Source organism: Homalodisca vitripennis, chromosome 2 (assembly GCF_021130785.1).
Source record: "Homalodisca vitripennis isolate AUS2020 chromosome 2, UT_GWSS_2.1, whole genome shotgun sequence".
Classification (NCBI taxonomy): domain Eukaryota; kingdom Metazoa; phylum Arthropoda; class Insecta; order Hemiptera; family Cicadellidae; genus Homalodisca; species Homalodisca vitripennis.
In genome coordinates this window covers 119521611-119539640 of record NC_060208.1, presented here as the reverse complement: position 1 = coordinate 119539640, position 18030 = coordinate 119521611, and the positions used below count along the sequence as shown (strand labels likewise).

Below are 18030 nucleotides of genomic sequence, written 5' to 3'. Positions count from 1 at the left end.
AGAGTTTCAAATATTCCAATTTATACCAATTCGTTGATCAATAAGCCTAGTGTGGATGTAAATGAAGTGTATTTGCATATGTAAATGTAAATCTAAATGTTCCACTGTGTCAAATCGTGTGTAACAAGCGCTTTGGTGTCACTCGTACCGATCGGAATTAAACTGCAGTTTGGAGTCTGAATAAAATTGTGCATTTATCGATAAAAGATCTTCATTAAGCAGGATTATTTGATGAAAGCCTATCTAATATCTTTCTAAGGCAATATAAATAATAATATACTATTTTTTAAGCTGTATACTATATTCATTGTTATTGGATTGGTAAGTAGTCCGGGAAAACATATTTAACTTATACTAATAATAATATGTTGACACTTTGAATTTTTTATTCGACTTGTACTTTATTTATGTAAAAATGGATTCTTATACTTTACGGTATAGGGCAAATTAAACCACTTGTAATGCATTATAATAATTATGATGCCATCCTTCAATGATTCTGCCCTCTTCAAAAATATTGCAAAGATCTACTTGAGGGAAAGGTACAATTGTACATCTAATACAAGCATTGTAAACTGGAATTTCATTAATTGAATTACAATTAAAGATTCCAATTTCATTTCTTTCCAATACTGTATGTAAACAACACAAGTTTACCAAAATAAGTTGCGTTCTGGGAAAAGAGCCTGGTAATTTTATTTGCATTTCTTTCTCAACTGCCACCTGATTGTGCATTTCTAATTGATTTGGAAAAACATTATCCTGAAACGTTAGTTGCGTTTGGAAAGATTAAAAAGCTATCCAAAGTATAGCCCATACATATCATAACCATAGCATAGCTATGAAAGTAGAGTCCATATTGAGTTTTTAAATTATATAATGTCTTTTAAGATCTTTTTACTAATAACTCTCAATGTATTTTTTTAATCATTACAAATAATTTATTCCATCAAAACTGATTGCACTGAATGTTGGAAGTTGGAATTGATTAAAATAATTTTTTCATATAAATAAGTACAGCCAATAAATTACTAAGAAGACTTATTTGGGAACTAATTAAACTTTATTTCATAACACGATGATTACAGAATACAATTAACACTGCAGAAGCGCATGAAAAGGGTAGATTATGTTAGAACTAATACAGCATTACACCTCTAGACTAAATCCAGCGGTACGGTTACTTTAGTACAGATTTAATCAACATTAATTGTAATTAAAGTTACCAAATACCTGGATATATTACAATACCGTTTATTCCCGTAATGTACTCGTGCAATACAGTGTAATTTCGTGCAATTGGGTCACCTTTGATACCTTCATACCTTGAACCAATTCTTGTTCTCACATAACCTCTGATTAGCAGTAAAGCTTAGCACACAGCAATAAAATATATAAACATGAATAGTAAATTAATTTTAATATTATTAAAGAGTTTAATACATTTTATGGATGCATTTTATGCAGAATCAATGAAAATAAATTCCAAGCGCGGCTATTATGTTGAAGCATGTGATTAGAAATTCCATGTGAAGCAACGTTATACTCGCTAGCATAAAATTTAGCCTCTACAGTAACAAAATACCTCGCATTGCAGTGGAGTAATTTATTTAATTCGGTTTGAAGTTTCAGTCGTTATCCACATTTCGTTTTCCATGAATGACACGATTGAAGTACCTAATCAAAAGAGAACACACTACGTCGAAACACACCTCTTATGGGTATCTGACACAATTATATGCCGATTTCGTTGACAGAAAACGAAGTTCCCCGAAACTCAAGCGCCGCGTCGCCGTACTGTATGTCAACTGACAGTAGCAGTGGGTAAAACCAACAATATTAATAATGCCTAACTTCTAGATTTTTTCCAGCCTCATCATTTATGTTAACTCATGACATTACGATAAACTGGGGTTGCCTCCGTCATTCCCAGTAACTCCTTTCCTTCCTAAATCATAAAACGTGTTTTAAAGACTATTGGATATTTTTCATAATTTACTACGAACTATAGGTTGACTTTGTGTCTTATGCTTATATGTATGTTTGTATACATGCCTGTTTATATGTGATTGAGACACTTATAAAACAATATGTATAACAATCACAGTTAGTTACTTCATGTTATTTAGTCCCATATTTAGCACGGTTTCGGGGATTTATTATAAGGACACATCTTAAATAAACATTTGACATATTTAAACTACCACCACATCATGGAGGGTGTTCAGAAAAGAGTGTCACAAATTTTCGTAGCTGACAGTACTAATTATTTTCAACAACGAATGTTATAAACGTTGCTCGAGAAATACGTCATTTACCCGCTATCCGCCATATCCTGTTTGTTTTATTTATAAATTATTATCTCTAAAGCTATTACACCTATAGATTACAAACTTTGCACATATCGTATTGCAAATAAGAAACTGCTTATTTCTTTTATACGCTGAAAAAAAACTATATAAGTTTTTCAAAGTTTAAAAACCAGTGTTTAAAAGTATTTAACACATCAACTTGGCAACTATAGAAAGTCGTCGTATCATTTGTGTTTTATAAAGTACCTTTTAAAAACAATAATGTATCTTCAGTTTGATTTTGTGAAATGACAGCTATACATGAAATCTACTTTTTCTTCGACTGCATTGGAATAGATATTTGGATACATTATTTATATTTACTATAACTCTCAAGTTCATTCTTATTATAAGGTATTCACGAATAGGCCATGGTTCAATGATGCACATTCTCAACCTCCATAAATCATATGAGATACTACATACATGCACAGTAATAGTGTTGCTTTATATAAGACAACATAAAAATTTATTCTAATATACTTCCATCTACAAGACTTTATACCAGATATATAATCAACATTTTCTAAACTTGTATTGACAACTTATTTTAAACTAGTCATATCCAAATATTTGTACAAAAACTAATGTTGCTGCAAATAATTGATGGTATAAAAACACTTTATGGGTTTGATCCACATTGGCTTAGAGCCATAATGACCCAATAACCCATGCTGTAGTTTTTAGTGCATGTAGTGTGCTCCCATTATCTTCTTTTTGTAGTTAGTGGTTCATCGTATTTATGTTTGGTTCCACTGCTGCCTGTGGATCTTATTTCACTTTATAGGCTTTACTAGTTTAATGGTTTATCCTATTTTACTTGTAGGCAAAGTATCTGAACGAAATTTTGAGTGAGATTTATATTTATTACAAATATTAACCTCCATAATTTGATGTTGATATTACATTTCAATATTATTACTAATATCTATATCCAGGCCTAACTTGTTTTTCACAATCCTGAGCAGTTTTATTTCATTTATAAATTTATTGTTATGTAATTAAAATTAAATGTGAATAGTAAACATTCATAAATTCAAATGGGTGCTACTTAACTTATTCAATCAATGGAGGGACTATTAACACATTAAATACTTAACGTACATCGTGAAATTTTTGGCATGCATTTATCAATTTGAAATAACAAAATTAAATGTACAAACCCTTGCATTATATCCCAAAATTTGAAATTTAAATCCTTGAAAAGAGTCTTCCTAAATGAATAAAAGATCACATTTTCTTAAAGTGCTGAATTGAGATATTTCGAGTCTAATACAGTCTCACTAATAGTATATAGATTCCTAACGTTTCATTCAAGAATTAGCTTTGAATTATTAGAATAAAGACAAACAATGTGTCAGTAGTTAGTTAGTGATATCACAAGCCTAATCAATGAAATTCGTATTTTATAATTAATACTATTTTCATAATTCACATTAAACTGATTCATAACAAGTTAATTTTTTACATTAAAAAATGTTATATAATTGTTCTCAGATTTTTGTACTACAAACATAATATGTATTCTGTTATTTTCGCGTTGCTTTCATGGTTAACAATAAGATTGTATGCATGATATTTTAACAGATGCAAATACAAATACCATTTAGGGACAAAAACTTTTAAATTCAATCATTAAATAGAAAATGTTATTAAAATTATAACTGTGTATAAATATTACACATTTAATACACTTTTAAAATTTAAGTATTTTAAAGAGATTATTTATGCACAGTGGAAATTGCTTGGTACTAAAACACTTGAACATCATCAATTTAATACAATTTTCAAAACAAAGCATGAGTAGTTGCTGTTCATACTAACAATAGCTAACTATAACTAAACTGGACCTAAACTGTGACTGTGAATATTACTAATAACTAAAAGTTTTGTTTATTTAGAATTAATTTGGTTAACCCGAAAATCCCATTAATCAGGTTATGCTTAATCCAATCTGTAGTTGATATACTTTTTAATAAACGGTGAACTGTCAAATATTGTACGTTAAACCATGGGTCCCATTATTACCGAGGATTGAAATGACAGTATACAAAAATATAACTTTTCTAATAATATATGAATTCTAGATCGAAGAAGTAAGTACCTCGTTTCCTCACTATATATTTAATGGGTCGGTCATTATTAGAGCTAAAGCCACAAGAAGATCTACGATGCCTGGCGCGGACAATCTATTGTTAGAGGTAGGGAGTATTTGTCAGCTCGTTGGGCGTACTTTCGTATGGATGTAAATATCTCAACATGAATTAAGCCAATGACTTTATATTTTCCCATATATTAACATAGGCCTAAATAAGAGAATAGACTAATATAAATTTAAGGATAAAAAGGTGAAGCTAATTTTTCATAATTTATGTTGGAATAATGTTTCGTGTTTTATATTTATAACCACTATTGGTTTTAATGAGAATTATTACACCCGCAGTAAAATTAAATTAACTAATTGTGTTTTCAACGTTTTGCTGTTTATAGATTTAATGAATTTTGGCGCTAAAGTAATAAAATTGCCCATACTTTCAAATGTGAACACGCAAAACGAATTGTATTCATAATATTTTACTACTTTAAATCAAATATAAACTAATAGAGGGAAAGTGAAATATACATTCTGAGCTTAGTTATATAAAGTGTTTAATTTATATGAATCTTAATCTTAATTCTCTTCTTAATAATGTATATTTTTTTTTTAATATTATCACCATTGAACAGAAATATGTTAGTAAATAAAAAACAGTTTCCCAACAAATTTCCGAATACTCTACGTGTTAATAATTAGAGTACTATACTATAATTAGAGTTACTACTTATCTCTTTAAAAGAACAATTTGTTCAACACGTGTGCAGTGGATCAAATACATTGTTATTACCAAATTAACCTTCTTGTATAATACTTATAATATAATAATAACTGTATAATATAATATAAACTCTGTTGTATTGCTCAATATTCTATTATTTCTTTGTATTCACGATCGTTAAATACCTTTAAAACACTTGGTCTGTATACACACAGCATAACTTGTGACTTCCCAGAAACAGCAGACCAGAGTATTCTGCCCTACTGTAACTTGAAGAACAAGTGTCAGGGGAGGTAATCGACTCGCCGAGACAAGGCGGACGGAAGGAAGTACCAATAACATAATGTTGTGCTTCGAAACAAACGTGGCCAATAAAACTGGTCGGGCATGGGCCAGCTGTGACAGCAACATCGGATAGCGATATTGCGCTCAGTGTGTAGCCCGGGCTTTCGAACTCCCACATAAGATACGTTTCTGTAACACAAGACGAGAAAATAACAATGCTTTTACATCCTAACGGATTTCTTAAAACACTTGTTCCATTGCGAGTTATTTTTGTATTTATTATGAAACTTAAAAACTTATACAGGTTTGAAATTTGCATTAATATCGCAAATGAATCCATTTCAATGTTTTCGTGAAGGAATTGATAATATTACACTGTAAAACACAAAAAACACGGAACTATCTTGTTATTAATATCAGCCTCCTATTAAAATTCAGGTCGATATTAAAGAGTCAGTCTATCATAGGCTTTAGAATATATAAATATAAATTGTATGTGTTTTATTTGTATGTGGAGCTACGTCAAATGTAACATTTAATCTTATTTCATCATAACTGACACAAACGTACTCTTATCTGAATACCTTTGAAAAGATAGGAAATAAAAAGCTGATCAAATTAAGAGGATTTTCAGATTGAAATTAAATCGTTTTTGATTGTAAGACTTTGTGTCTAATTAAGTGTGTTTTCTAAAACGAGAATACACTTATAAGTGATGTAAACTCTACTCCAGTCTCTTAAGTATTATTGCAAAATTATATTTGAACTAATGGTAAAAACTGAAAAGATTACCCCATAGTACGAGACATTTGATGATTGTTTCCGGTTGCTGTGGTAAACCAGGTGTTGTGGAGTTCGGGCAATAATTGGGTTATTGGTGCACCGGTGAAAGATGAAAGGTCGTGCTAACAGATTTTTGTCCACACAACCAAGCCAAAACAGATCTGTATGTTTTGGTATGCGGTCTTATCACGTCAGTAATTCTGAGCTGTGTGAAATATTGTTATGTACTGTACCATAAAATAATAGTAATTTAACTAATAATCATTCTAGAACGAGTCATATTATACTTAAGTTAATCACAGTAATACTTTTTTTATCAAACGAGGTAAGATAATTTCAACTTCAGCATTCGTACATACTTCAGTATTTCCACAACGTGACATCACGACTTCCGAGAGACTTAGTATGCTAGTGTTAGTTGTGATTGTGGACGTGTTCTGGGCAAACTTAGTTTGAAATTACATTAATTTTATAACGTGTCAGCTGGTATTATGTTGTTTAGTAGTTATTCTCTGTAACTAACCTTCTGAGCAACACTTGTATGTTTTATTAGTCAGCTGCTTTAAACTAAATAACGTTTGGAGTCTCGTAAGGCCTTGGAAGCTCGTGGGCAACAGCATAATCAGGTGAATTTCAAATGCTGTAAGACGTTTCATACAATATCAAATATGTATACAAAATAATAGTTTTAGACTCCAATAAAATAATCAATTAACTGTGGATACATCAATTCATGCTTCACTGTTTGAGAAACGAAGAAATCTCTATATTATTCAAAATATAACGAGTTTATCAATATATGAAAATGCCCGATTACCATTGAATTAATTTATACAATTTGTGAAAGGGTATTAAACTGTTATTGTAATAAAACCTTTCTTATAAAATCTCAAAATAAACTGCTATGTATCGTGGAGGACTAATGACATTCAGTACTGTTTTTGGAAATCTCTCTAAAAGCAACCTCCTCAGGATTCCAGATCGAGCAATATTGCACAGTAGTAATTGAGATTTCCGTTAACATCTTCACATTAGTCTATTAAGTGGATTACCCGTATCTGCTTCATAATTCGTGTAGAAGTCATATAATACCCAGCAGTCAAAAATACTACGGACAAATATAAAATCAACGAACATATCTTTTCGTTAACCGATTTATGCTATATTAATATTGTAAAATAATGAAAGTGTGTTTTTACCAGGTCAATTTAAGGCTAAGAAGCGCTCTCTAACGCATATACGGGTTGGTTTAGGTTAAATTCCACTGCAGACATTCAAGATTACTTTTAAAAGTCAGAAAGGGATTTAAAGTAGCTCTCAAAGTACAATCGTAAAGTGTATCCGATACAATAAGCACAGCCACTGCAACTGTGGTGCACCGATTTTACTAACTTCCTGGATTTAATATAAAATGCAGAATCTGGTTCACAGAAAAGTTTTAAGTCTTTCAGTCCAATATTTGCTCTCTATTTCCAATAGCTTTTGATTTAAACTTCAATGAAGTTTTTTGTAATAAACTATTGAAGGGAAATAGACATTAACGTTTTACATTAAAATAAATCTTTTGCCAATATCTTTGAAACAAATTTAATAAACTAAATTTGATTTTTTTTAACAAAGAAGCTCTCTTTGATACAATGTTTTTCGAATAAAATACTTTCCCATGAGCAATTATTTTTAGAAAACATGAACGTAAAATTATTGTGATAAATTAGGGGTCAACGATGCTAAAACACTTAATGTTTCTTGCAGGATGTAACAAGAATTTATAACTGCTATAAGGGGAATAGACATTCACTTTTTACATAAAAATAAATCTTAAAATATAATAGTAAAAACACCAGTCAGATTAGTGTTAAATTAGTTTTAATACCAATACGTTTATTTAAAACAAAGTTTTTACCTTTAACATTGTAGCCAATAGCATCCACTGTAAGTATATATGCCTATCGGCATCTAGGATTTACAGTATGTTTGAAAGGCATGCCAGTTTACTGTATATTAATTTTAAAATATAACTGAAGTCTAAAAATTAAACTCTGGAAACAGCACCAGAGTAATAAAGAACAACCCTTGTATCGCCATACTTGTTCAATAATATTGTAGGTGCTGCAACAATACATGGATATTATTTCCTTAAAACAAAATACTTTTCATTAAAAATAATGATAAAACACTGAATAGAGGAGAGACTATTATCATTATTTATCCTCAATATTTTCTGATTCTGTAGGACATAATAAACATACCAAGAAGAGAATTATAACAAGAGTTTATTTTAAAATTAGAATCGTTTCCGCTCTATTTCCGTCCCGATGCAGCCCATAAATCACAGAGAGGCTGAGAAGTAAATCATGCACTGAGACTAATTAAGTAGTTAATCTTTGACCGGCCTGCAGCTGCAGGTAATAAGGCTGCGCTCCTCGTCACTACGTCATGCCTACTCCGCGTCCGTGGTAGCTTAATAGCTTTATTACTCAAACATGCTTCCGTTCGTGTGTAGCTGTCATTGTTTCTGCCAGCCGCTCATAATGCAAGCGTACTTGGATGCAATTAAAACGGTTTTAAAATAGTAATCTAAAAAATTGTCAAATAGTATAAAACGATTTAACTTGCGAAGCAAAAACATATAGTGAGTAGTTTCTCTACAGAGAGCAATAATTTAAACTCTCAATTTCTTGACACATCTTTAGTTTAACCATAAATAAAATAGAATGTCAATCTTTTTAAAATTTAATTTAGGTCAACGATATCTTTTCAATGATTTGTTGCAAGTGGGGTTCCCCCTTAACCACCACGCTCGATTTATACCTTGCAGTTCCAGTTTTCTATGAAAGCGCCATTGCAGTCCGGTTGCTGTAGTCTTTTATAGTAATTAAGCTACTTGCATGCCCCCTGCTTCGTAAGTATGCGAGTTCAAAAAATATATTGTTTTTGCCTCCCGTAAAACTCTCTACGCTTTATTTAAAACTGTAATAATGATCTTATTGAATAAAAAAACCTTATACTAACAACCCTTAAATATCATTAAATAATGAAATATTACTTATCATTGTCTTTCCCACAAACATGTAGCTTCAAAGAACGTGTTCGCGGATTAAAGAATATCCCTAAATGGAAAATACACTCGGCGTTGGAGGGCGCTAGATAGCAACTTTCGCTGGAGCTTGAATATCAGATCGCTTAAGAACTTATGGCATTTAAAAGATTTAAAACATTAAAATTATGAACATTATTTGTATTTCTGTAGCATTTTAAGGTTTCACTGAAACTTTACGAACCATCATTCTGAGGAGAAGGGAGATATTTTGGGAGTCAGGCCCTAATGCTATGTACAAAGTTTCATCTTTATGTTGAAATAAATAAAATCTTTAGTCCTCCAATATTTCAACACCATGTATTTACAGCATGTATCTAATTTTCTTAAAGCCTCAGTGGGCTACATTTCAGATTTAACTGTGCCATATTAAAACTGAGTTTGTTTAATTCTTTGCCTTTTAAAATTAGGCACATAGATTTTTCATGGTAGTTAGTTTTAAATTGTTTTGCTACATTATGGTAATAGCATCATCACATAAACAGTATTTTTTTATTGAAAAATGTATATTTCTGAAATGGGGTTTCAAAACTTTAATATGATAATCCATATCAGAGCCAGTAGAAAAATACGTTTTGTGTAAAGGTCTACGTGGTTAAAATGACGTATCTTGCAAATATTAGGATCATAATTAGTTCAATACTGAAACACAGCAAACCTTACACATTTTTGTGACTGTACACTAAAAAAGTAGGTTTCTTAGAAATATATTTAGAAAACTTTACCGAAAATATATATTGTGGAATTTAATTTTGAAATTTAAACATATATACTATACACTTTCAGACTACGCTGAAGAAAACGAACGCATGAAAATATACAGATGCCATTAAAATAAGTGGCAAAGCTCAAAGCTTAATCTAGCTTGTGTATACTACATTATAAATAAAAAGTTTAGTTGGTTACGCAGATTTAAAATCATAGGGTTTCATTTGAGAAAACTAATTTTCGTCTGGGTAAAACGATTTCCACTGATTGATACAGTTTGTAATAAATTTCAAATTTATATTCTCCAAGCATGTACATTATTAAATCATTACTGATATACGGTTTTAATTACATACATTGTATTGATGCAAACCGCTCAATATTCTTTTAAGACGAGTAAAGTATAATAGTTTATAACATTCACTAAAGAACCAATGTTACCTACCTCATATTTTGCATTTCTTACTTTTTATAGTTATTTATTTTCTTACTTCTCATTTAGGAAAACCTTTCATTGAAAGATAGTAATAATTTTTTATTTAATTGTAAAATCATCTCAAATCAGTAAAAGTTAATAGAAATAATGAAACCATATTCCCCCTATGTTGTACATTCCGTTAAGCACAAAAATTTTAACAGACAACATTACTATATAAAGAGTAAAACAAAATGGTTTAATCTCTTCCGCCCGAATGGAATGTAATTAAAAGTTTCACCTTTTGTATAACTTGATGTTTCACGGCTTACAACTAACCTGAATCAAGTTTTGGATTTGCCTCAACTCCGCAATGTACTTAGCGAGGTGGAACTTTACTTCAGAGAACGGTGATTAAGTTTGCTGACCGTCTGAACTGGTCCTAAGTCCTTTCAGACTTTTGCCCACCGTTTGTACACCATTTGCCACACCTGGCGATTTGAAACAACGACTCTCCAACTTTCTTCATAGTCTCACACACTTTTTTGCTGGATGTAGAGGCATGTGACCAGTTGATAAAAGGTTTCAAAACGTTTTTCTTGATTTAATTGGTAAATACAACTTATATGTACTTTTTTTCGGGCAGTGGGTACAGTCTGAGTAAAAGAAATATAGAATGTAACTGTAGAACAAATAGGAGCGCCACATCCACTCCGAATAAAATTATCAATTACTTTATGACTTTGTCCCAATACCTACCTGAACATTTGGGTTTTCAATATGCAACAAATCCTGGATATATACAGGGTTGACCAGAAGCAAGTGACAATATTTAATTTTTTTACTTCGTACAGGTTCTACTGGCTGATATAAACCACAAAGAAAAAAGCTTTCCTTGGGAACACCCAAAACGGTACTTCACAGGCAGATAAACTTAATTTGTTAAGATTGCTAACATTGTTGTGTATTGTGTTGCAGTTACACGAGATGGCGCAACAGAGACTAATCAAAGGGCAGCCCGGCTCCTGGTCGGCGTGGTCAGAATGGTCGGCCTGTACGCGAACTTGCGGCGGAGGCATCACTACGCAGACCCGGGAGTGTCGATACAAGTCAGTACACAATGCATTTGTATAATCTCTATTGCGGTTTCTATATAGCAGGCAAGGATATAAAATTATTTGAAAATCTTGTAACTAGTGTCATTGCCGTATACTCGCATTGAATTTATACTTATGAACTGTACTTAAAATATACCAGCTGTTTCAACTATAATGATGATATTTGCATAATTTTTCCATCAGGTAGCTTCACTGATATTAGGGAATTCGTTCAATTACGTCGTTGCTATTTTGAAATGTAAAACGTGATATCATTAAATATACCCGTCAACTAATCTACACTAATTACATTCCAGACTTATCGTTAAAACGAAAATGCATTAATCTATTTTCAAGTAAATATAATTGGTAAATTATAAAATTATATTTTAATCATTGTAAATTTATGTTATTGCCAAATAAGTGACTTGAGATTATATGAGGAAGTCTACTAAAACCTTGCGGGTGGTCTTAAATTAGTAGAAATTTGATAGATAGTATGTAATAATCGTTTAATGAAACATCAACCTAATTTGAAAGCTCACTAGCTGAACGTTTGTCCAAAAATTGACGATCAGGAAAGATAATGGTGTTATGGAGCGTGTGTAAAGAAGCCTAACTCTGTGGTGGTCCGCAATAGAGGTTATTAAACGAATATAGAACGATAAACGAGCTCCGTGTGATTAAACTGTTGCTGCCCCGAGCTGTCGACGGACAACAGAAAATGCTGGCAAACACTGCGAAACTATTTCGAATTGATGCTGGTGTCCTCCCTGAACATTTTTAAATAAATTATCTTGTCGCCTAAGGGAATCTTTTATTAAACAATTCGTTAAGAATTTTCTTCTTGCATGTTTTTTGCACTTTTACTCATTGCATTGATACTTTAATTGGGGATATAAAATATTGCTGATCGTTAATTTAAATTCGTGTAACTTTATCTGGTGGTGACATTTTTGTCCTGTTTTGGTAGAAGTAAATTTATTTTTAAACGATTATTTATGGCTTAATTAATGAGCCGCACGTCATCATTGACCAAGTTTGAGAAGAGTAGAATAAATGAGGTGGAATAATTAAGTCATACTATGTAGTTTTATTATTATCAATTGCCCCGAGTATTTTACAATCTAAAATGGGCTGACCCAATTTCCTGATAACCAGTAGCTCTTGAATATATGTTTTTAGAGATCTGTTTTCCACAGTTTTCAGACCCAATGTTCCAAACTGTTTTCGCAACATTCCTACATTTACTCAGTCAGCTTTCGATATAAGATTTTTCAGAGATGAAATTAGATTAAATATAATATCCTATCTTGTTTGGATGGAAAGTCACGCTGTAATATGTACAGGTCTTTGAGCCGTTCTCTAGCCAACAGAACTTCCACTGTCAACCATACAGGTTTGTGATATTTCTTACGCTCATTATAAGAACTGAAGAATAAGCAAAGCCAAAACACGATGACACTTTACTGAGGAATACAGAATATAAGATCTTTTACGTCATCAGGTAAGAAGATATTTTCCTAAATCGGTGGAAATCTAGAAGTTCAGAGTAAATGTTAAAATTTTATTATGAAAACATTCCGAAAGGGGTATAGTTACAATCCTTACTAGGTGTAACTCGCTGAATCACGACTGTAACAAGCCGTGCTTTGTGATCAAAAAAACAGGAAGGAACCACCTCAGCTAACACATGGTGAGGCTTGATGTTAGTCAAAATATTGTCGATACACAAACTTCCTGTTGCTGATGGACGGATCACTGATGAAATGAAAGCTCTAATACAAAAACCATTGCAAATGTCGAAGAACAGTAAGAACTCCTTACCATATTGCCTATGTAAATGAACGTTGAAATTCCCCAAACACGAACATTTCGTCTGGGACTGGTCTCAGGTTTATGAAGAATTTTAAACGATTCCACAAACCTTTAAAAACACAGTCACCCTGACGTGATCTATAAAATGGTGACGATGGTGGTGTTTAGTTCAACTATATTAATGACGATGAACTCAAAATTGAGTTCTGAGTTAAGATAAGAGACAACTTGTCTTTATAACGGTAAAAGAAAAGGAATCACTAACCAAAGCACATACTGCGCCCCTGACTCTTTTGGACTTGCATAAGATACCCGCCAGCCAATAACCCTGAACACTAAGCGCAGAAATGTTTTGAGAAAGCGAGTGTTAGATCACACAAGCAATGTGATAGGCTTCTGAAGGACCAGTTTTGTTGAAAATCCACTGTATGTTTTGGAACAAAATCTTAATAGGCGGAGTTTGATGGACTGAATCTGCAAAAACGAATAGTTAGTATCTGAAACCATCACAAAAGCCGACGGAAGAATCATGGGTTCAGCTTGCTTCAAGTCAACACAGGCAATGGCTGTGATTTTGGGGAAGCTGGGACCTGATTTAAGGGAGACAGAAGAGCACAGTGTATATTAAGAATATGATGTGTCAAGTGAATAGCCGGGAAAGAACTGTGGGAAGTTTGAAATTTTTTGAATCGGATATGGAAAAATTGTATCAGAGTTTCCCCTCAACCGCTGCTCAGGATACAATGCATCCAGCCACTTTAGATAGTTTAACACTAAAAGGATTCTTGCCCGTTTTCCTTAGCTGCTTGCCACTCTTTGCAAGGAGCTTTTTGGTCTAAATAGATTTAAAAGAACCAGAGGGGTTTTAGCTGTTAGTAACAGAAAAATGTCAATATTATTGAAACAGTCTACTTCAAAGGTTTTTGCAGGACACTGTCTCAGCAGCTGTAGTACTTCAATAATAACTGATCTAAATAAGAAAGTATTCATTATATGGAACAACATTTGTTGTAATGATAGTACCTCCAACAATTATCACAATGTCATTTTCATTAATATCTTGCTTACAACTACTTAACTTCGAAAGAACAAATGCCCTGGGGGGCACCTAGGCAACAATACTCTGAAACTTCTGCGTTTTTTATGAGAGGCTGTAATTTTTTTTATCTCTTGCTTGACTATCACCATAGATATATACTTTACATTGCTGTTTTAATTTGGGCTCATTAGACAAAACAGCTTTACTATATGGGGTTCCGTTAGTATTACTGGCTGGTGATTTTCTTGTTATTTTTACTACATTTGAGTTTCTGTAAACTTGACTGATTGTAGTTTAGAGACATATGATTTTGTATATTGTATTAACTCTAAAAATTAATTAAAACTATTTTTTGAAAAAAATGCTTTTTTACTTAGGACATTGTCAAGGCTGTTGGAAAGATCGATAGCATAAGTTCTGTTGACTCGCAGGAAATACAAGTGAACGTATCTGCCCTCGACCCTATAAAAACAATCAAACTCTAGTGATTACCCTCACTGTCAAAGTGTGATTTTAGGTTTGTGTGTACCTATGCATATGAGGCAAAGTGGAATAACTTATAGGGGCTAGTAAGAGTTTGAAGTTAGAACGTGCAATAAAAGAGGGCTGAGACTAAGAGTAAAGCACCCTAATTTGAAGCCATTTAGCTTGAGACAGCACTAATTCCTCGTAAGAGTTCATACCATCAAAAATCTCTTAATCAACCAACCAATTGGTACGTTTTACTCTCGAGTTTTAAGTCTTTGGGAAGTTTTGATTACTCAAACTAGAGTTTTGGGCACTATCCACATTGGGGTTAGAGGATGACGGTGGTACACGACACTGCAGCTTGACAGACATCACCGACAGCGGATGAAAAAGCAACTCAGTCTCCATCGCAGTAGAACTTCAAGTCATGGCAGAGGATACTGGTAACTTTCGGAATGAACTAGGCTGCATTGTGAGGCCGTAAGACAAGCGGTCATGTCCTGAGCCTTTTTCAACTCAAGAATCAGACTCTAAAGTTTGTCTACAAGGGCGGACTGTGAAGATCTCAAGCCCTGGACTTTATGGATCAGGTCGTCCTTGGATTCCAAAATCAAAGGATCTGTCTCCGTAAATGAATTTCGTTCGGCGTTAGTCTTCACAGAAGCATTACGAGCACGGGCAATATATCGCCAAGTCACACCACCACTCTTTGTTGTATATGACTCTTGGTATTTATATTTGCCTATAGCCAGACATAGTTCCCTTTATTAGCTTGCTCGATTGTATGAGTCACTTTATTTATTTTTGTGACAGTATTTAGGTGGTAACAACAATAATATAAATAACATGAACTAATACAAATTTTTCAAATAGTGTAAAAATTATAAAAAAGCGTAAAAGCACATTGAATGAACTCAGTAAATAATTCAAATGTGTTTCTGTGGTACAAAAAGTTGGATTCGAACTCGCGTTCCTTCGGGTGAGCGAGCCGAGCTACTACCTAGCCCACAGACGGCACTGATAAGATAACCACGTGACCAAACATGACTAGCTGGTGTTGCGGGCGACAGAACGTGAGTTGTCTGTGGGCTACTTGAAACTAGCTGGCACACAAACGAATAAAAGGCAAACATAAGTAGTTTATTGTTGATATAGATATATTTAATATTAGTCGAAATTACCAGAAGGGGCTCAGAAAATATAAAATCGTTATTGGATGAGCTTTACCAAAGTCTATATCACTCAAGGGCGTGGAAACGTTTAATTCCTGACCTTCAAGCTATCTGTTTGCAATTTATGTTAGTTAATATACTATAACTTACGATATCCTCAGATTGCAATAACAGAGCTACTGTGGCCAAGAATAGTAATATTTTTGGTCCCACTTTAACACCAGGAATTCATTTTTCTAAATAAAACCCTTAAATATGTACTAACCGTCAATTAAAAGGGACTGTTTGAAACACTCGCGTATTTAATATCATACGAGAGGTTTAGTTTTGAATGTTTTAGTAGTTATTGGTGCGTAAGTGTTTTACTTGAAACATATTTAAAAAAATAGATTTTAAATTACATCCTTCAAATTATTAAAAAATAAAAATTACTCCTGGGATAAACATCGTTTGTACATAAATCCTGTGTGGGTTTTTCTACTATCAAAGAGTGCAAGAAAGACTGAGGTGTGATCTTTTTAAATGTCTGAAAAACCTACAAAACTACGAAACTTATTCACGTCGAAGACTCAAAAGTAATATACCTGGAGAAACACGCCTAATCTGGAGGGATACAGAGATGGAAGGTGAGTGATTGATTTGGTGGTTGATTACAGATATTAACCCTACATGACGCTCATCACTATATCGTCTAATGACGTATTATATAGGTATATCTCTCTTGTTGCTATCGGCCTGGTAATTAAACCAGACTATTTAATATTTTTACAGACTTTATTCAAAATTTTGAGCGAGGAGAGAATTTTTTAAGAATTTATTCTCAAAAGCTTCATGTTTGAAATTTTTTATTGCTGAGACATATACTAGTTTAATTTGTTTAAGAAAAAATATAAGGGCAGATTCTTTGAGTGTCTTATTGTAGTGATAGTAATTAAACTCTACAAATTTTCATTGTATTTATAACGGCAACTTGTTATTTAAATTACTACATTTATTGCAAAATGGATTAATAGGCCTACGTTAATAAAATAAATAAATAGCAAATAAATTCTAAGTATATTATTATTAGTTATTAACGTTGTATATGATTGGTGATATTGCCATTATTATTAATAATAGTATTGTTACGTTGTCATTGCTATTTCACATGCCATTCTTTACTATTTTTACTTAATTTTTGTTCAAATTCTTTTGATTCTAATATTCTATTCTCTAGAATTATGGAACATCTATGATTTTAAATATAGACACATTAACTAGATTAGTTTTTGCCTTGGATTATTATTCGTATCGTTCTAATTGGTTTTATTGTCATCTGATATAGATGACATATATTGACAGATATTGCTGCCACATTATATCCCTCAGTATTGTTATAATTAATTTTTGTTTTAAGCTGCTATGTGTAATAAATTCATGTTATATAACTCTATATTATGATGTGTTATTACAAAACCTTTTACCTGTGCAAATAGAATTTTTAGTCTCTATCAAAACTACATTTTACGATAACCCAGGAATAGTATTTAAGCCAGTGTGAAAGTGGTCTTGGTAGCTCTGGTCCCAGTTTAGAACACAAACCAATATGATATATGTAAATAATTAACTTTAGTACAATTGAAATACGTGCTATTGCGTCAAACTTTTGCCAAACATAAAAGCTAATATGCAATAACTGTTTATATGTTACAAATTGGCTCTCAACATATGTTATAATGTACAGATTAAGTATAAGTGGTATATAGGTTGGCTGTTGAAGTTAAGAATTTTACGTTTAATTTTTACTAAATTTTTCTACACGCACCTGCTATAGTCTGGAAAATAAATCATATGCGTTTTTTAAATTTGGGTACTTTCATTACAGGGTTTTATTTCTTTTTATTGTTTTAATGTTACTGCATTAGTCTAAAAGAAACATAAGTACTGTAATTTTGGTTTGTAAGTTTTTATTTAAGTCATAGTACTTACTCCGAAAACATGA

The 18030-nt window shown here is 32.3% G+C and overlaps 1 protein-coding gene across 1 annotated transcript in view; it reads left to right on the top strand.

Annotated features, from left to right (window-relative positions):
- LOC124354655 (thrombospondin type-1 domain-containing protein 4-like) overlaps positions 1–18030 on the top strand; it is a 533801-nt gene that overhangs the window by 113672 nt on the left and 402099 nt on the right. The window contains exon 2 of the mRNA XM_046805280.1: positions 11434–11564. Within this exon, the coding sequence (XP_046661236.1) occupies positions 11443–11564 (122 nt within the window). The 5' untranslated portion in view covers positions 11434–11442. The remainder of the gene's footprint in view (positions 1–11433; positions 11565–18030) is intronic.